Raw genomic sequence first — 20,990 nt, 5'->3', positions numbered from 1 at the left:
TTTGTTTTTCTTAAAAAAAAAAGAAAAAAAGAAAAGAAAAGCCTAATGGCGGTTCAGCGTCCTCACAGAGAACCTCTGCAGGTTTTATTTGGATGTTTTTTCTTGTTTAAGCGGACAACTCGAACCTGTTTTGGCTGTTTTGGACTCTGAGTGTTCGGGGTCCGGCTCTAGGACCCATCGGACAGCCGCCTCCTCCTCGGCTCTTTGTCTGGGAGCCTACTCCTCCTCCTCCTCCTCTTCCTCCTCCTCCTCCTCCTCCCGGTCCTCTCTGTCTTTCAGTCCGAGTCTCTCTCCATCAGCAGCGGTCTGGATGCTCGCAGGGACACAAACATGGCCGTCAATCTCTCCAAGAACAGGCTGGTTCTGCTCACCGCCTACCAGGACGTCATTGACGAGACCTCGGAGACCGACTGGTGAGTCCCGCCGCCGGCCTCTGTCCCTCCGCGTCCCCTCGTGTCCCCTCGTGTCCCTCTGTGTCCCCGTCTCCGTGTTCGGCTGCTTTTCTCGGTGAGGACACGTAGGACCGGACCGGACCGAACCGAACCGGGTCGCATCCTCCGCTTTAATCCACCCGGACCGGAACCACAGAGTTAGTTCTGGGCTGACCCGTTTGTCCCCCCATCCCCCCCCAAACCAGGTCTCTGGACTCGGTCCGGACCCGCAGGATTCGGTTCGGTTTCGGGGTTCTGGTTTGTGTGAGGGCTGAGGTTCGGCGGGCCCGGTCCGGAGATCCTGATGGAGGAGAGGGGCGAGGCCGGTGGGTGGAGGGGTGGAGAGGGGGTGGAGGGCCTCCATCAGGATGTGGGAGCCCAGTCCGGTCCTGAAGTCCTGATCCGGTCCTGCTGACGTGGTTCTGATCAGCAGGTCTGGCAGGGGGGTCTCTGAAGTTCTCCTTTGGACTTTGGGTTGTTTTTGACCCGGTTCCAGTCCGGTTCTTGGTCCTGTTCAGGTTCAGGTTCAGGAGGACGTGTGTCTCCAGCAGAGGACGGATGTCTCAGTGTCCTCTAAGGTCCCCCGTCCCTCAGGGAGTCTCCTGTTCTGGTCCCTGAAGGCTGACTCAGCAGCACGGCTTTTATTTTGATTTAATCTGAACACTTCTGCTGTTTTAGCTGTTCGGACACCAAAACATTCGGCTCGTTCAGCCGACAGACGAGGTTTTATTCCTTTAAACTTCTCTGAATATTTAACTTCATTTTCTCCGTGGAAATTACTTCAAATCTTTGAAAAACTTAGGTCTTTTTGACATCAGCTTCAGCTGATTGGCTTCTTATGCTACTTTTAGCTGCTGTTAGCTTTTAGCTAACCTTTTGATAGCTTTAGCTGTATTGTAGCTCAATGCTTCTTTAGGTTAGCCTTTTTCCAATTTTGTAGCTTCTAGCTGGTCTTTTGATACTTTTAGCTACCCTTTACTACTTTTGGCTTTTAGCTACTGTTTGTCTACTTTTAGCTTCCAGCTAATATTTTGCTTCTTTTGGTCATTTTGCATCATTTAGCCTTCAACTAGAGTTTTGATCCTTTTAGCTTTCAGCCAGTGTTCCTCTTCTTTTAGCTGTTACAACCCAGTTTCAGCTTCTTCAGCTGTTTTTCGGCGCTCACAGAAAATAATTTTTGTTTTAGTTTTATGTGTGGACAGAACTTCAGCTCGTCTGTTGAGTTCAGGAGCTTCTTTCTGCCTGAATGACTCGGAGGTCAAAGTTAAAGTAGCTTAAACAAACAAAACCCTTCAGCTGGACTCAAACTGGGAGCTAAAGCAGCAAACCTGAAGAACAGGAAGGTCAGAACCAGAACCGGCTCAGGACGGGTTTGGACGCAGAAAAGCAGGAAATCCTGACGGTTGGACGTCCCCCCCCGTCCCCCCCAACGACTCCAGCTTCGTGGTGCTGTGGACCTCAGGGACGTCCTTCCTGTCCTCCTCGTGCTTCCAGCAGCTTCAGGTTGGTGAGGTCTGACTGGGAGCATTAAAGGGACCTTCTGTCAATCAGCCGTGAGTCGCCGTGGTTACGCTGCCGTCTGCCGCTGGTCGGTCCTGCGAAGGAAAACAGGAAGTCTTTTAGGCCTTCTGCTTTTCTTCTGAGGAGTTCTCTCAAATGGAAAGCAGATCTCCCTCGTGGACCAGGTCTACGAGGACCCTAATGACCCTCAGCAGGGAGGGGAGGGAGAGGGACTTCATCAGGTTTAATCTCACTGGACTCCAGCTGCTGGAGACGAGAGAAGTTGGACGTTTTTGTCACGTTAGCGACCAGCAAACATGTTCTGCTCCACCATATTGTGATTTAAATCACAGCCTGGGTTTGTGCGCACGTCGCGGTGAACTGTATTCTGGGTCGCGCACATTATTCTGCCGTCCGACGTGCCCGCCTCCGCAGAGGACACGTCAGATCAGAGCGGAGCGTCTCGGGTGAGGACTCGGACTAGTTTCCTGCGACACGGCGGCGAAGACGCTGAGAACCGTCTCAAACGTTTGGGAATGTTGGGAACGCCGCCGCAGCCCGGTGAGACGGGCTGAAGGGTTTTTTGTCTTCAAGCTTCAGGACGTTCCGATGGCTGAGGATCCACACCAACCTTTGAAGGCTTTGTACCGAAACAGAACCTTTTTTTTCAGCCTGAGGATCGAGCCGCGTGACTCATTTCCAGGTGTTGGTTCTGGCGGTCTGACGCCGAGCTCTTCATGGAGGCAGAACCTCCATCGTGATGCTGCTCCCCCCCCTGCTCTGAAAGTATAAACGTGTGAACGAGGCGCCGCTTCGTGTCCTCAGATCTTTTCCTGCTTTTTGCCCGTCGATGTGGCGGAGCGGAGACAGACGACGCTCGGGGGCCTTCGGGCCGGCCCCTGTTTTTCACACTTGACGGGTTTGGAACAAAGGCAGAGACGTCGAAACGCCGCTGACCCCGAACAACGGGAAACTCCCCCCAAACACGACCCCTCTGGCCCGCCGGCTTCCTCTTTTAAAGCCAATTACAGTAAATCTAGCAGCGGATTGTCAGGATTAAAGCAAGAAACAACCTGAGCGATCCTAAAAACCTTCGAACGACGTCAACAAGGACAGGAAAACACCGAACGGCAACAAAAGCACCGCAGGGAAGATAAAAACTGATGGATTCAAACGTTCAGGGACAAAATTTAATTATTGACAACATGTTAAAGTTTAACTCACAAAGTTACTCAGACAGGATTCAGAAGTTAAAGAATAAAACAACTAAATTCACAATATTTACTCTGGAACTTAAAAAAAATTACGCCTAAAATAAAAACAAATCTACGACGCTCAGTTTGTTTGTTTTAGGTTAAAAATACGTCTTTAACTTTTTATTTTATCCTCTTAAACATCTGAGCTCGTCGAAGACCTGCGGAAACATCCGGTAGCTTTATCTGTCATTAATTTAATAGTTCAGGTCTTTTGAAGAGTTAATATCTTACCTGTCGTAGATGAGCTAACAGCTAGTCGGACTGGAGCCAACTGTTGTCTTCAAACAACTTCATTATTACTATTTTATTTATTAAAAACACTTTTTTCTGGCAGAATTGTCAGGATATCTATAAAGGAAGTGTCGTCAGGCTGGACAGCTAGCTGCTGCTGTTTGCATTTGCAAGTAGCTGTAAAATTCGAGGTAAATAATTGTGTAACGTGACGTGAAAGTTTATGGATGTTTGTTTTAAAGAAAGACGGGCGAAGTTTAGCTCCGCCTCCTGTCCTCGTATGAAAAGTGAAGTCGGAAATATCCGCCATGTTGTGTTTGCGCTCTTGGAATGTGGGTCTATAAGCTCCGCCTTCCCTGGCAAACGCAGTCATGGTGTTTTTGTTTAATTCCAGTTAATTATATTCTAAAGACCTCGGTAACTCAACACCTGAGCCATGTTGTGTTTTTTCTGTTGTTTAATCAGGAAAATGTTTGATTTGTTTACGTGGAGTTCAGCTCCGATGGCAGCCAGCCACTAGAGGGCGCTCGTTTTCTGTCAGCTTCAACTTCCACGTTCCGTCCCGATGTCTAGTTGTTGGAATTTATCGATGTTTTATCAGAATTAAAGTGTTTGTCAAAGAGCCATCTACAGCAGGTAAGATGCTGACTGTTCCTGCAGGGTGACTTCGGCTGCAGTCGGCGGTGAGGTGATGGCCGACCTGATAATCGACCTCAGCTCTGCTGTTAGCTGCAGGAGGGTTTAAACAAGCCGAACTTCGGCTCCTTCGGGTGATGCTGAGCACAGAGCGTTATCTGATATCAAAGCCTCTGCAGACGCTCAGGAATGCAGGGCGCTCGGTCGCTGCAGGCTGCTGTGGTGTGACCCTTTGACCCCTCCAGCTGCCGGGGGAAGCCATTACCTGTCGAGTCAAAATGGTGGCAGAGCAGCCGAGTCCGGACTCGGGTTTCTTTTGTTGTTGCTCTCAGACGAGGAGCCCGAAGGTGTTTTTCTGAAGCAGCTTTTTTCTTTTACTCCCTTTGAAATATTTATTTGAGCAGAAGCTTCCAGGGAGGTGACCTTTGACCCCTGAGTGAACGAGAAACATGGAGTCTGTCGAGTTATTGAAAAGTTTGTTGCTTGTTTATTTATTAGACAGTTCAGATGCTTTAAAGTGAGTTTTTATTCTGCTGGTTTGTTTGTTTTTTACTTCAGTCGGCTTTGTGCTATTTTAGCTGTTTCTGTAGCCAAACCTTCGGCTCATTCAGGAGACGGCTGCTGGGACTTTAGGCTTTTGTAACTTTTATACTTTTTACAAATATCTGCTGTCCCATAGACACACATGGAGATCTCTTCTGTTCCTTCAAAAACATTTAGTTTCATTTTTTAGTTTGTTGTTACTTTTAGCTAACCCTTTGCTACTTGTAGCTAGCTACTTTCAGGTTTTGGCTAGCATTTTGCTGCTTTTAGCTCGGCTCGAGAACCGTTTGGGTTCATGCTGGTGTGGGGAGTAACTTTACAAATAAAAGCTAAAATAAATCATGAAAAGTGATGTTTGACAGCTGACCGGGTCGCTGCTCTTCATCTTACCTCACCTCCTCCTCCTCCTCCTCCTCCTCCTCGGGGAGCTCATGTTTACATCCAGAACTGTCCCCGACGCCGTGTGGTACGGCCGCTCTGCAGCCAGATTAAATATAAATCACATCCCTGACGTCACGAGCATCCAGCTGAAGACGAGCCGAAAGTGCAGCTGATCTTCAGCATTTCCTGAACTCTGACCTTCGGCTGCTGCGCCTGAAGGAAAACACCTGAAACCGTTTTTATTTTACATCGTAAACATCGAACCTTCAGAGATCCGACTGGAAGCTTCTGTTTAACAGAAATGAGCGTCAGCAGCAGACGCTACTTTCAGGAACAGAAAACTGGAGACTAAAATAAATAAATGTTTCTAGTTTTGGAAAATGAAAAATAAAAACATAAATCTTCTTTGTTTAAACAGATCAGTTACCATGGTTACAGGCAACAGTTACAGCTCTCTCTGGAGTGGGAGGGGCTTAGAAGGTGGAGGTAAAGCACAGCAGAGAGGGAGGGGGCGGAGCCTGTGAGTCAAGCTAAGTCTGTCGTTTATTCAGGTTTCAGGGACGGACGTTTTGGGCTGAATGAAATCATTAAAGATGGTTTTCATTCAGGTTCAGCTCAGGAACTAAAACGGTTCTCTGTGTCCAGAGAAGAACCTGATCCTGGACCTCCTGGTTGGGTTCTGGACCCGACCCGAGTTCCGTCTTCAGCCAGTGATGGATGCAGATTCCAGCCCTCCTCTGTTCAGACGTTCTGGCAGCGTTCTGCGAGGCGGCGAGCAAGAAACAGATTTATTCAGCTGTTCAGGATGGAGTTCCTCCCAGCTGATCACCCGGTCCTCCTGCTTCCCATTCATTTCTGTTTCCTGTGGCCGAAACGTTAACACGTTTTAGCTAAAAGTAGAAAAGATGAGCTGAAAGCTCAATGCAGCAAAAAGCTGAAAGTATCAAAACAGAGTAGAAAAATGCTAGCTAAAATAGCAGTTAGCTTGCTAATTTAGCAAAAGGCCTGCTGAAAGCTAAAAGCTGAGGTAACTAGTTCAAACCAGCAGCTGAAGCAGATCAAACGTGTTTCAGTTGGAGTTTTATAAAAATAAAGTGAAATATTTTGAAAATTACAAAGTCAGAGCAGCGATCAGCTGAACGAGCCGAATGTTTTGATACGAACAGCTAAAACAGGACAAAGTTTACAGAAGTTAGATAAGTAAAAACCAACAGACATCCATCATGATGGAATTCTGGATGTTTTGTTTTATCTGAAACCTGAACTTTGACCCGGTTCTGTGGTCCGATTGAAGCCGAACAGAACCGGGGCTGGAGTTCATCAGCAGCTCTTCTTTAACGGTTCAGGTTGGAGACGAGAATAAATTCACCAGGAAGGAGAAAAAAACCTGAACGTGTTAAAAAGTTTTTATTTTTAGATTTCACACGTTGGAGTGTTTCTGCAGCCAGAAGTGATGTTTTTATTCCTTAATTCTCCTGAAATCTGTGAGCGCTGCAAGAAGCCGTCAGTCAGAGCCTTCAGTTCCGCCTCGACCACAACCAGAACGTTCGGCCTCAACCTTCGGCTGTTTCCAGGGCGTTTCTGACAGAAGCGTCTGAATGTGGCGTCGGTGGCTCAGTGTGGACGGTCAGACAAACCGGTTTGACTCTGGTTTAGGTCACACCCGCGGCTGAGCGTCCAACAACCTGCCGGTCTAAACCAGAGTCAAACCGGTTTGTAACTGCCTGTTTCATTCGGTTCGGGTTCAGCCGAATAAAACCAGTTTGTGCTCGGAGTCGAGCTCTGTGCACGCCGAGTTGGGTTAGCTGTGGCAGCCATCTTGAATCGCGACACCTCCAAGAGTCGTAGACGTTCGTCCAGCTCTAACTTCCTGAAGGTTTCATTGAAATGCGCCCGGTGGTTTGGGAGATATTTTGCTAACAGACAGGAAGACAAGCAGCGGCGGGCGATAGCAGCTATCAACCCAAACTGAGCGTTCAGGTGTTCCCAGGGTTCTCCAAACGAGGCGGTCCGATTCAGGCGCTGCAGACTGAGAGCCGAAACGAGGAGCCGAAACAGGAGCCGAAGTGAAGCTGTGGTGTGAAACAGTCTCATCCTCTGCGTGACTCTAGAAAATGGTAGTTTGTGTGAAAACTGAATCAGTGACTGAAGTTCGCTTTAATAGTTGATCTTTTACAGGTTTTTATTTGACTAAACTTTGATCGAGTTCAGACGCTTCGCAGCCGATTCCTGTTTCTGAAGGTCAGAGGTCAGAGAGGTTCGGTTGTCCTGATCTGACCTCTGACCCCTGATGAAAGGATCTGTTGATTGTGTTTAGAGACATTCAGATCAGCGGAAGTCTGAAGGTCTCGACTCGATGACTTCAGTTTGCTCCGAACCAGCAGCCGTAGAAACGCTGAGTCATCGTCTCTTCGGTTCCTCCTGCGGCTGCGGGCGGCGGTCTTCTTCAGCTGTTCAAACAGCAAAACATTCGGCTTGTTCAGCTGACGGCTGCTCTGACTTTTGGCTTTTCTAACTTCTATACTTTTCAAAATATTTAATTTTATTTACTGATATTTGACCCACTGAATTACACGGAGATCAATCAGTGTCGGCGTATTTCCTTTTAGCTGTTATTCTGCTACTTTTAACTGTTAGCTAGCCTTTTGCTACTGTTAGCTAGTGTTTAGCGAGTGTTGTGTCTTTTTTAGCTGTCAGCTAGCATTTTGACACTTTCATCAAACATTTTGCTCCGTTTAGCTTTTAGCTGGTTTTGTTCGGCAGTTTTCCATCTTTACTAGAAAAATTCGGACGAAGCTTTCAGGAAATGTTCGGGTTCTCAGAAGAAATGATTGATTCTGGTTCTGACCCGGATCAGGGTCCTGATCGGTGGAGATTTTAGCTCCTTTCTGTTTCGGCTTCTTCTGTAAACTTCAGCCGAGTCTGTCAGTCAGAAAATCAGATATTTTTAGTCTCTCCCACCTCTTCCTGTCCTTTGTCCTCCGGTCGTTCCAGTAAATTTATATTTCTGTCATCTTCTTGTCGTCTCGCCCTCATCCTGTCCAAACACTGAGCGGACAGAGGGACAGATGGACGGAACGACCCGTCTGAACCGGGCCAAGACTAAACCGGATCCCTGGGAAATAAACAGAACCTGGTTCTGGGTTCAGTTTCCCTCAGAAAGCTGAACTCTGTCTTGGTCCGGTTCGGTCCGGGTCGATTTATCTGGACGTCGGTGGACCTGGAGGCAGCCACGTCACGGGCAGCCATGTTGGATTTCTGACCTCGGTTCTGTTTGGAAATGTGTGACGTTAAACCTGCGTCTCCTGACAGGAACACGATCTGTGGTCCGAGTTCTGCTGGTGATGAAGAGGAGCAAACAGACCGACCCGCTGGCTTCGGGCTGAGCTGATAAATCCTGGAAATCGTGACTCGCCGCCACATGGACGCGTTGATAAGAGCCGCGCTGCGTTCAGGGGATAACGGACTGTTGACAGAAACATAAAGTCACCCTGAGAGACGGCGAGGCTTTGACTTCTCCCGCCACGGTCTTCATCACGCAAGGAGAAAAACCACAACCAGGAATCGTTCAGAGGGAATCTTTGTATTTTAGCCCTTCACCAATCTTCAGCTCCGGTCTGCGGACTCAGCATGAATAAATGAAAGGAGGTAAAAACTGCAGGCAGGGATGAGCAGCGATGGGGGAGGGGAGCAGATTTACACGCAGCAGATGAGGATTTGGGGATAGAAACTGAAACTAGTAGCTAAAGAGGTCAATGGAGGGGGAGGAAGTCAAACCAGCCTCAACTCTTTCACATTTCTGTTTTATTGGTCGATCTGTTGCTTCTTGAACCATCATGAAGTCATGAAGACGAGAAGAAATCTTTGGTTAAACGACGCTTCCTTCACCGGTCGAACAGATTCACATCATTCTGGACTTTTTACCTTCCTTTCTCCCATTTACTCTTACTGCTTCCCTTTCCATCCTATTTTTGGAAAACTTGGATAAAACACGTAAACATGGCGCTCCGTCGGGATTCATGGATCTTTGGGAGCAGCGGATGGAAACGAGAAACAAACCGAAGAACGTTTTCACGTAGAAAACGATGGAAATCTGTTGAAGCGAGCTCCGAACCCGGTCCTGTTGATGCCCCTCCCCTTTCTGCTCTGCTGGAAAAGGCGGGATCGCCACGGCAACCAGTGACTCAGCAGATTCTGGGACAGCGTAGATCCTGTTTGTTCAGACGGACTTCAGTGTTTAAAGACAAAAAATATATTTAAAAAAAACAAGAAGGTTTAACGTGGAGTTTCAAAATAAAGCTCTTATATTCAGGGTTTCAAGGACTGAAACCAGCTGTGATGTCACACCTCCTCCCCCAGGAAGCAGACATGTTTGTAGTCCTTTTAACGCATCTTGTTTTTAGGCTGTTTTGGCTTCATCCGGTTTGTTTTCTGTAAATTCTCTGAATTTAACTGAACTCTGATGTTTGGATCAGAACGAACGTTTCACCGTTGAAGGAAGTCCCAAATATGGAGGTGACTGAGAGCGCATCACTTCCTGTTTGATGTGGTTTATTGTCATCCATAAACTCCTGAAATGTTGAGTCACTGAGGAACCAGAATGTTTTGGACTGAATTGGATTTAAATTCTGGTTTGATTGAATCTTCAGATCACTTTGGTTCCGTTCTCTGTTTTAGTAAATGTCTCTTTGGGTTTTTTAAGGACAGGAAGTGATGTCAGAAACATTAAATCTGTTTTATTCCTTTAAATCCTCCCAGTTTAATAATTTGGTTACTTTTAGAAACAGGCTGCATCATAAAATCACCTCCTTGTTGGAGTTTTGACCTCAGGAAGTCTCTTCGGTCGTTATCAGTTCTTCACAAGAACCTGAGGAACCGTCTGACTGCGGGTTCTGCTCTGTCCGAGCCCGGCGGGTCGCTCCTCACATCAGACCGCTCATGAACGCCGTCGGGACGTTTCTGTCCTCGGAGCCGGAGCCGGATCCAGATCCGGATCCGGCCCGGCGTTTCCTCGGTTCTCCAGGTTTTTTCTTCTTTCTGTCGGCCTCTCCCACTCTCAGCGTGTCCGGCTGTTAAATCGCAGCGGGGTCGGTGTTCTTCCTGGAAGACGTGGTAACGATTAGTTCTGGACGGTTTCATCTCGGCTGCAGAGATAACGGCTGGCTTGATGGATATCATTGTTCTTTCCCGTTTATCGGGCCGTAAACATCAAAGACGAGACGAGTCCAACCGTCGGTTCCGTTTGACCCAAAGTGGAAACGTCTGAGAGCGAGATCTGAATGTTCCTCTCATCTACAGGTTCTGCTCTCAGCTGCGGAACGGCCAAAACAAACATTAACTTGGTTTCAGACGGAACAACTCAGGCAGCTGCTGTCCTCCTCCTCCTCCTCCTTCAGCCGCTAAAAGCAAAACAATGTAGAGAAAAAATCAGCCGACACAAGGCTGTCAGCATCAAAACAGGCTTTTATTTTGAAAGTCTTCCGTCTTCTTTTTGGGAACAACCTATAAATACTCCTCAGCCGTCCATCCCGTCGGTTTGAGTCCTCTCAGCGTCTTCAGGCCGTCAGAAGTTTGTTTTTTTTAACTTTTTTAACACTCATCTGATCTTAAATGAGACGCAGCGAGCGGTGGAGCGGCTCGTGACTCAGAGGTGACGATGAAGCTCAGTCCTCCTCCTCCTCCTCCTCCTGACCTCAGATCAGCCTCGGAGCTCCGTCCTGACTCCTCATCAGGAGCTGAGTCCTCGTCGATCTGGACGTGTTTAGAAATGAGCTCCAGGTGGAAAAATGAGCCAAAATCCCCTGAAATAAGCCGCAGACCTCCCTCACACACACACGCACAAACACACACACGCACACACACACACACACACACACCCTCCTCACAGGGCTGACGACCCAGGTTCAGGGTTCTCTGGAGGCTCGTCTGTCAGGAAACAGAGTTTTGTTTTAAAGGGTTCTTATCTGACTGGATCAGAACCAGGAACCAGGTTCTCCTGCTGATAACTAATATCAAACCCTGTTGGTTCTGCAGACAGAACCCTGTTGGTTCCTGCAGATAGAACCCTGTTGGTTCCTGCAGACAGAACCCTGTTGGTTCTGTATTTGGGTCACATCAGTTTGTTAATCTGCCTGATTTGGTCGGTGGTTCTGAGTGTCGTTGCATCATCCAAACAGCTGATCCCAGACGTGCGTGTGTGTGGGTGTGTGTGGGTGTGTGTCTGACACCAGATTTCATACAGAACACGTTCTCCGCTCGCTCGGCGACGGGCGAAGCTGAGCTGCTCTGTGTTTACATGTTCGCCCGCCGTGCACGTTCATGTTGCAGCTGTGGTTCTGTTTGAGGCCCGGTTCTGGTCTGGTTCTGTTTGTTCCCCTCAGCTGCAGCTGACATGTTAAAAAGCAGCGTTCCTCTGAGGAATGCTTATCGCCCGCCGGACCTGTTGGTGCTCAGAGGTTCTGCTGAGGAGGCCTGTCAGCGACCACCAGAGTCAGGGCTGCGGCAGCCATCTTTAATCAGGTTGTTGTAGACGTTCATCCGGTGAGGAGGTTTTGGTTGACAGTAAAGCCTCTGATGTTCATATGTTCGGCTGTTTTTCAGCCGATTCTTCGGCTGCAGTGTGGAGCTCCTGGTGTCCTCTGGACGCCTCGGCGCAGTTAAAGCCTGAGTGATGGCGGCTCGGCCCGCAGCGTGCTGAGTTCAGCACTCGCCTTTATTGGCGTGAGGGCGGGCGGCGGATAACAGCAGACCACAGGGGCATTGTGGGTAATTCGCTCACAGCTCCTCTGTCTGCCTGGAAACAAGCAGCTCTTCCCTCCTGTCTTCAGATTTTATTTCCTCCTCTGCTGCTTTTAGAGAATAAATGTGTTAAACAGCTGACGACTCTTAGTCCTCTGCTCTGCATACAAGATAAGCTAACTGCTAATGCTAACAGCAGCAGCGGTTAGCAGTAGCACAAGATAGTAGATTTTTAATAGTAAAGAGAAATAATGAAAAAGAAAAATAAATCATGAAGAAATAAATATAAATTTATTTAAAGTTGAAAACATGGCGGACTACTAGCCTAGCAGTTAGCGTTAGCGGCTAATGCTAACTGAATTCATACAGAAATGTAAAAACAAGAGATTTGATTTATAGGAACAGGAAATAAAGACATAAATACACAAACAAAGAGGAGGAAACTTAAGTTAGATTAATTTAAATAAAACTAATTTAAGATCAGAATAAATGAGGAAATTAATTAAAATTAACAGAAATGCAAACATTAATATTAGAGGATTAAATACATTTTGAAACCTAGTTAGAATTTGGCATCATGTTATATTTATTTGGCTTTTATTTTTGTATTTATTTAGTATTTTCTTTGGTTTAGTCCAGTTTGTGTTTTCGAGGCTCTCCGGTCCGTTCTTGTTCCTCACTTCGTTCTCAGACCATCTGGAGGCGAACAGCTGACCCTGCTGCTCCCTCCATCTTCCTCTCCATCATCATCTTCACGCTCCGATCTCGGACCAACGAAGGGGAAAAACCCAGAGCCGACGTTCTGTTCCGGTTCGGTTCGGGAACAGCAGATCGGTGAGGAAGGCGGGTGGAAGATCTTCCTGTCGGGACTCGAGTGGCGTTTGTGGGAAATCGGAAACGATGGCGCTAACTGAGCTGAACGAGGACTGAGAAGGATGGGTCCTGACAGCCGAAGGCCTCGGGCCGGGCCGGGCCGGGCCGTAAAACGCTGAGCGTCAGAACTTCTCCTGTCCTGTCAGCCGAACTTCTCTGGTTTTTTTGTGAAATTTAGTCGTTTTTTTTTTTCCTTCAGAATCCAACAGATCAGCTCGTTTTTTGATAAACTTCAGCTCAGGAAGAATGGTCATCTAATTCAAAGTGCTACAGCCAGCTGCTGCTGCCGCTGTAGACCTTTTTCACACAAAGCTGAACTTCTAAGATTTGCAGCTGTGGGACGTTTGAACCGTTAAAAACGGCACACTCCAAATAAAACCTGGAGCTTTTGAAGCGCTCCTGAGGGTTTGTGTTCTAAAAATAAATATTTATTAACGTCCATATTTGCATTTCCTGTCCTTTGTGTTGGACGGGGAACTGAGACGTGTTTGGATTCAGGCGAAACGATGAGAAGAAGGAAAAACCTGAAACAAAACTGGGAGCTTTTTATCTAAAACAAACGAAGCCGGAGATCCTAAAACTGGAATATAAATGTCTAAAAGTCCTTTTTCCCCAGAATGAAAGTGAAGTTTGTGTCACGTTCCAAACGCAGCAGCAGGAACGTTAATAATAAACTGAATCCCTGTAAATCCTCTCCGTTCTGATGGTTCGACTGTAAAACAGAAACTTCAGAGAAGTTTGAATTGAATTTGAGTCTCAGAAATCTGTTCATTCAAACCTTATTTTATAAACCTTTCTGAAGCAACAGCTAGCTGCTACTGCTGTCTGTTAAAACTCCTGAACGGCGGCTTTAATCTGCGCTTCCTTCCCGTGTTCGACCCGGTTTATCGCTTCTTTAAACTCCATTTTTCTTTTCTTCGCTGTCGTTCCTGAAAACCTTTCTGCTGATTCATGTTGTTGAAGGAGACGAAGATCAGGATTTTAATCATGAATCATCAGAATTTAAACTTGTAACCTTTTCTGTTCTCGGAGCTTCTTTTCTCCCACCTGAGTTCTGGTTTCGGACAGAAACGTTTCCTCTGCTTCTCTGTGAAACTTCTCTGAAAGTCTCCCTCGGCTCCTTTAACGTCTCCTCGTCGCGTCATGAAGCTCCCGCCTCGCTGAGACGGATTAGCAGCTTTTTTTGTTTTTTTTTCTCCTGTTTTTGGCTAAACAAGGAGCTGGAATCCTGCAGGAAGAGGCTGTTATATAAAACCTGCAGCTTCCTGTTCAGGAGGACGTTCAGACTCACTGTTGTCTCCTTCGTCCTCCTGAGGAGAACCGGGACGTTCTCTGTGGTTTTTAGAGGAAGGAACCGTCGAGGTTTTGGTTCCAGAGATGAAAAAATCGACTCAAAATCCAGGAGAAGCTGAGAAAAAAAGAGAAATAATTAAAAATGAAGCTTTATTTTAATAATAAACACCAAACAGAACCTCAAACTGCTTCTCGTTCCTTCCTGAGGTGGCGGGCGATAATGTTTTTACCTGATTCCGCCTGTTAGCAAAATATCTCAGGAACTACAGGAACAGATCTGACTGAAATCATTGGACATTTGTTTACAACTGATTCAAGATGGCCGCCACAGCTAATCGATCGCAGCAAACACAGAAGTCCTGTTTGGAGACACTGAGCTGATCTGAGGTGGTAGTAGCTGAGAGTCGTTCTGCAGACGTTCTCCACTTCCTGTCCGCAGGAACCGGGCCTCGTGGTTCTGTTCTCACCCAACTCCACGGTTCTCCTGTAAACGTTCCGCAGCTCGAAGGTCGTTTCTTTATCTGCGCTGAAGAAAGTTTAAAACATGGCGGACAGCTAGCCTAGCATTTAGCTGCTAACTGCTAAAGCTGCTATTTTTAAGAACAGGAAAAAGACATAAATACACAGAAACATTCCTTTTAGCTGCTTTTTGCTCCTTTCAGCTAAATACAGCTAAAAGCTAAAAGGAGTGGACAGAAACAGCAGCTTCTGACAGAACTGGAGACATGTCCATGTCTCTGAACGAGCCGAAGGTTTGATGTAGAATAAGGACAGAGTCCAAAGGACGAGTTAGGACATTAAAAAAAAGCAGAAAAACAGAAGAAATGCTGACTCAGCGTCCCGACGGTCCTCAGGTTTAACCCGTTTCCAGCTGCAGGACGGGACGAGCAGATGTTAGAGCAGCAGGGAGAGACACAGAGACACTGAGACACTGAGACACTGAGACACCAAGACAGTCTTCAGCTGTTTGGTTTGTTGTCCGGCTGCAGATCGGAGCTGGTTCTGGACGGTTTTGTCTCGTTGTCTCGCTCATAGAGTCCGGCAGAACACACACACACACACACGCTGCACATGTTCTCCTGGACGTTACGACGGAACAACAGAACCTGATATTTAAAGTTCTGATGCATCAGATCCTAAAAGTGAGTTTTTATTTCTGTGCAGAAGTTTTAAGCCTGTTTGACCCTTTCTTTGAATAAAATCGTTTGGATCCGAAATGTTTGGTTCTGGTCGCAGGTCTGAGCCTCGATGAGCTCCAGATGTTCCGTCTCTGTCCTCTCTGACGTCCGGGGAGCGCCGAACACTCCTCAGAGTTTATCGTCTGTTTCTAATTGGAAAGTTTTCCTCTGATAAATCATGGGTTGAACTCGGGGAGGATCCAGCTGAGCCCAGAGTCGTGTGGTTGGAAAAGTCTGGATGAGCTCATCCGGAGAACGTTCCTCGTGTTCCTCACTTAGTTCAGCTTCTTCATTGTTGGGAATAATTGAGCACTTAAAGCAAAAGTTGTTTTAAATTAGCGTCTCGCTGTGACGGCAGCCCACTTCCTGTAAATGTTTAAGTTTTATTGGTGAGTAATCAGATTATTTAAGGAAATTTGACTTTAGTGGCTTTTTTCCTCTTTTTTTATCTGTTAGGATAAATTATTTGACATAAAAAGCCAAAAGTTGTTTTTGAACAAATAAGGTCTTAAAGGAACGGCGTCCATCAAACACTGAAACCACATTGGCTCCGCCCACTTTCCTTCTTCCTCTGTGCTTTAAATGGCAGTTAAAGCTTATGTCAGCGCAGCAGAGGACAAACCTCATGTTGCTGATGGAGTTGGAGACCAGATGCACGTCTTCCAGAGGACAGAGACCGTTTGGACACCAAAACTCGTCCAGATTTCTCAGCGGACTCTGAAATGTTTCTGTGGAGAAGCTCCGTCTCTGGTTGATGGATACAGAAACTCTTCAGGATGGACCTCCACCTCTGATGAAACCAAAGAGACGAGACGTTTACGAACATCGTCCAACAAACAACAGCTGAGGCTAAAAATGTTTCTACCAAAGATTTTCTTACATTTGTTTGATTCCTGTCGACCTCCTCAGGTGACTCGTGACCAACATTCAGGTCTGACCCGACTTTGGGAACTCCTGACCTCGACGACTCGTTGATGAACCAACAGTCAACATGGCTCCCCTCAGAGACCACAGAGACCACATTCTGTGACCAACAGGGACTCTGAGACACCAACAGAGTCCAACGAAGACCATCAGAGACCATCAGAGTCCAACTGAGACCAGCAGAGACCATCAGACTCCAACAGACTCAAATGGAGACCACCTGAGACCAACAGAGGTCACAGAGAGACCTCTGAGGATCTCTCAGCACTTCCTTGGGGTCCTATATGACCTGATTCTGGTTCTCTTCCAAAAGAAATTCCTCCTGATGGTAAATAAATACGAGGTGCCTTGCTGCTCGGTTGCTGCCAAGGACTCCTCCAGGACCAGTTGGACTCTGTTCTAGACCCAGGTGGTGGGTCCTCCCCTGGCTGAGACAACAGTGAAGGTTACAGTTGGACTACAGCAGCTACCTGCGTTTGGAGACGAATGTTTGACGAGTCCCTGCAGATTAGTCCTAGAATCACTACATCTGATACCAACTGGACAGAGTCTAGGACCAGGACTCCAGTAGGCTGGGACCAGGACTCCAGTAGGCTGGGACCAGGACTCCAGCAGGCTGGGACCAGGACTCCAGTAGGCTGGGACCAGGACTCCAGTAGGCTGGGACCAGGACTCCAGCAGGCTGGGACCCTCCAGTACCTCCTGGAGCTACAGGAGACAGCTGGTCTGTTTGTTGGAGGACTAGAGTTGTCAGGTTTGTGATGATGACACAAACGGAGCGGAGTGATGACAATGAGATATTTGGAAACCGTCGCATGTTTTCCAGATTTCCCGAGTCTCCTCTCAGATCCTGATTTCAGTGACTGCGTCAGATCCATGGGTGACCAGCAGCAATAAAAACTAAATATGATGGTTACAGACATTCACTGCAGGGCCACAGAGCGTCAATATTTAATTAAAGTTCCTGCAATGAACTTAACTAACGTCACAACAAAATGAAGAAACGGCTCCACCATATTTTTTTTTTTTTTTACTATGACAGCCAAGTTTTTTCTTCTGCTTCGACAGAAATCTGTCGGCGCTCTGATTCAGCAGCCGGCGTCGCAGGACTTCGTCACGTTGGACTCCTTCCAGTAGCTGCTCTTCGTCTTCCTCGCTGTCAACAATTACAGCCGTAAAGACAGAAAACAAACAGGATCCGTCCCTCCGTCTTTTGTAAGGAACAGAGCGCTGCCGTCTGTCTGCAGAAGAAGCAGCATGTTGGGACCCCATGTGGCGTCCTGGCACGCAGCTCAGCCGCGATGATGACAGCTTCCAATCTGCAGTCAGACAAAAACACTGATTTTCTTTTGCTGACGGCCTCCACCTTCAGAATATCGGCCTGCGAGGGGGAACATCCCTCCTCCTCTCGTTGACCTCCTCTTCCTGTCTGTAGACGTGATGTCCCAGCTGACTCATTCTTTCTGCTCCCGCTGAAAACATCTCGACACACATTCTCTCGTTTTCTGGCCACGGGCCTCCTTAGCTCCTGTCTCCTGTCCTCCGTCCTGCCTGGGGAATAACCGGGCTTCTCCTTCCCTCAGCGGCCATGAATTATTACCTCACATCCAGCAGCTGCAGCTGAACCTAAGGGACGCTCTAATGTGGAAAAAAGCGATTGATTTGAACGTTTTACGGCGGGTTTAGCGATGTTGAGCTAAAATGTCTTTGGAAAAATGATTTGACACGTTTACTGAGGCCAGATGGCTCCGAGGATGTCCATACTGGTGTCGTATGGCGGGCCGAGGTGCGAACGTCGATCGACGTGTCGGTCCTCCTGCTTCAGGGGAAGTCCAAAAAATAAAACATAATATGTAGTTTTAGATCTGCTCACCATCCGCTCGACTGTTCATGAGATCTGTGGGGCGTAAATTCATCATCCTGTCCAGGTCCATGGTTAGGGTCATGGTTTGGGTGTGGCGGCCATCTTGAATGAGGTTGACTCCGAAAGTTAATTACTCGTAGATGTTCCTCCAACAATTACTTCCTGAAAGTTTCATCAGAGTCCTATAACGGTTCATGGGATATTTTGCTAATCTTAACTCTAACAGACCAAAACAGCCCAAAGCAGAAACATTATCGCCCTTTGCCTTTCAGCGGCGGGCGATAATAAAACACTCAGCTAAGACAGGAAGTACGGACAACCAGTAATCCTTTTAATGTTTCTGAGCAGCTTAAGAGTCATTTAATGAAGACTGAAACTAGCAGTTAGCTAAAAATGTGTCAGCTAATCAGATGTGGAAGTTAGCAGTTAGCAAACAACATCTTCATTTCCTGTTTCAAACTCTGACTTATATTAAAATAATCATCAAAGTTTTTAATGTTCAAACCATGAATATGTAATGAAACAACCTTTTTCTGACAGTTTATTCAGTATTTGATAAGATATTTTACTGAAATGCTTGTAAATCTGCTAGCTAGCAAACATGCTAACAGGCTGTTTGCTAACGTTAGCGTCACTCAGATGCTAATGAAACAAAAAGTCCTTTTCGTTAAATACTTCATTTACATTAGTTGTTAAATTTAAGCATTTTTGAGTCGTTGCTGAAGTTTTTTTTAGATGTTTCATACGTGGAGCGGACAAACAAGTTCTGAGCTAAAGTTTAAGCTAGTTTTGTAGCTAAGTGCCGCAGCAGTTGGTTCATTTCGAAACATGAAAACATGAACTTTCCACACATGAACGTTTGATTTTAAGCCGTCAGTTTTACTAACAGTTGTTATGAATCAGCAGGCGGTTGGTGTAAAAAGTCTCGGTTCAGTTCTGCTAAAACCTTCGTTCTTTTCAGACTGGATGAGTTCGGCTGATTTCAGGCAGATATTCCGCCTACATCATCCGCCTACGTTTTACTCCGCTGCTTTCATAATTAAGCTTCTCTCTTCGGGTGAATTAGGAGGAAAAGATGAAGCTGTGGTGACTAACGGTCCACCTTTCTGTGAATTATTCTTTTATTTTTAACTCTTTATGAAGTTACATAAGTGATTAAATAAAAAGAATAAAACCGGCTGGACACTAATTCTAACAGATGAAAGAGAGGAATAATTCTAGTTTATGTTGTAAATAATGAGCAGGAACTGAGACGTTTCATATTTTTGTTGCTTCCTCGACAGAAACCGGCTTCAGATCCAAACTGAGAATTTATAATGAATAAATTATTTTTTATAAACTGTTCATTCTGGTTTTCTCTCCTCTCTTCCATGTCTGTTTCTGCCTGCGACGCCGTTCCATCTGATCAGGTAAGAACCTTCATTAACTCCTGTAGAACCTCAGAACCTGTGGAACTGAGAGGCCGTGTGTGTGTGTGTGTGTGTGTGTGTGTTGATGGTTTCGGCTGCAGATTAAACCTCAGATTGTTTCCTGAGTTACGGTTGAAGCTGAGGCCGTGGAGACGTTCTGATTTGGTTCTGCTCGGGTTCTGCTGTTTCAGGAGGTTCTTCGCAGACTTCCTGGCTGCTGATTGGAGGTTTGACTCTAACGAGTCTCGCCTGCCTTCCTTCGGCTGCTGTGAACTTGTTTTCTGCTTCGTATCAGCTTGATTTTAGCTGCTGTTCCAACATCCTGAGATCTCAGCGATCTGAGGCTTTTTATGAGCTGCTGAACATTTAAACCACAGAAGTGTCTGTAAAAACAGCTGAAGCACGGCTGACATCAGCCGAAGAACCTCAGTCTGCGGAGCTGAAAGCTAAAAGAAGCAGAAAGACGAAAAAAGCTAGATAAAAGCAACAAAGTGATACCTACAGACTAAAAGAAACTAAATGTAGCCTAAAGCTCAAAGTAGCAAAATGGTGGCGAACCAGTAAAAGGAGCTAAAATGCTAGCTTAAAGAAGCAGTACAGTAGCTAAAAGCTAAAAGTAGCAGAAGAGACGAAAACGGAGGCAGTTAATGTGGTTTTGTGGGTAAAATGTTTATAAATAAAGTTAAATATTTTGAAAACTGTAAAAGTTACAAAAACCAGACGTCAGCGCAGCCATCAGCTGAACGAGCCGAAGGCTTTGATGTATTAACAGCTAAAATAGGACAAAGTCAGCTAAAGGAGTGAAGCTGCAACAAACAGGAAAACTTCAGTAAATCTTTATCTGGATTTTCTTTCACAATAAAACCAAAAATAAAAACATTTCTTATTTTTATTTTGTTGTTTAAGTTTTGATTTCTTCTGTCAGATAAACGTTCCGTTTGTGTTTCATCATGATGCTGCCGCCGCCGTGCTTCACTGTGGCGTTTTCAGCTCAATGGTTCAAACCAGATGTGGCCAAAAAGTTCAATTTCTGTCTCATCTGATCCGAACTTCTGAGGGTTTTAGCTACAAACGCAGCCAAAGTTTTTGAGTCGGCTCGGAGCCTCAGGGGCTTTTATTTTGGCGACCTTCTCCTGATTTTATAACAAACCCTTCAGAGGATTTTTATAAACCTCCGACTCCTGCAGCGCCGCCTCGTTAACCTCCGGCTCTGTTCAGAACCAACGACCAGGAAACCCTTTCAGCTGTTTTCAGATTCTTCGGCTCCGGCAGCAGCAGGAGGGTCTCTTATCTCGGCGAGGAGTCGGCGCTTAAACCTTCGCTGTGCGGTCCTGCTGCAAACAGCGGGAGCCCGGTTTTTACAACCGAACGGCTCACCGAGGAAAACACTGAGTTTTAAACTGATCTGTTTTAAAAGAAGACAAATATTTAACGTCAGAATTTAATTAAATTTAAAAATGTTTTTACAAAAGAAAGTCCACAACATAATAAAACTGATCGGGTCATCAGGTTCTAAAACGATTCAAATCGGACCTGAAGGGAACAAAATGCTCAACAGATTCTGCTGAGTCATTATTTATTCAACTGTTTCAGCTGTGAGTCCTGATCCACCTCCTGTAGAACCTCCTCCAGCAGCAGAACTCTGTGGTTCCTGGTTGTGGAGGAGTTGTGGCCCACTCTTCTTTCCAGCGTTGCTTCAGCTCTCTGAGGTTCTGGTTCTGGTTCTGGACCGT

General features: G+C 46.4%; 1 protein-coding gene and 1 long non-coding RNA gene across 6 annotated transcripts in view; one reads left to right on the top strand and one right to left on the bottom strand.

The window, feature by feature from the left end:
* Positions 1-231: 231 nt before the first annotated feature.
* Positions 232-20,990, top strand: part of dbn1 (drebrin 1) — a 48,499-nt gene continuing 27,740 nt past the window's right edge. The window contains exon 1 of one of the 5 annotated variants that reach the window (XM_025008199.2): positions 232-413. In XM_025008199.2, coding sequence (XP_024863967.1) covers positions 331-413 — 83 coding nt within the window. In that variant the 5' untranslated portion in view covers positions 232-330. Of the gene's footprint in view, positions 414-19,232; positions 19,258-20,990 lie in introns of those variants that run through there. The other 4 variants (XM_025008201.2, XM_017426835.3, XM_025008200.2 and 1 more) reach the window with 4 other exon arrangements.
* On the bottom strand, positions 12,062-17,552 carry LOC119617594. The gene is made up of 3 exons (XR_005233929.1): positions 15,941-17,552; positions 15,683-15,850; positions 12,062-13,997 (listed from the first exon to the last, which is right to left on the bottom strand). It is a non-coding gene; the product is annotated as an uncharacterized LOC119617594 (long non-coding RNA).

The sequence above is a fragment of the Kryptolebias marmoratus genome, linkage group LG13 (assembly GCF_001649575.2).
Source record: "Kryptolebias marmoratus isolate JLee-2015 linkage group LG13, ASM164957v2, whole genome shotgun sequence".
Classification (NCBI taxonomy): Eukaryota; Metazoa; Chordata; class Actinopteri; order Cyprinodontiformes; family Rivulidae; genus Kryptolebias; species Kryptolebias marmoratus.
This window is presented reverse-complemented; position numbering and strand designations above follow the sequence as displayed.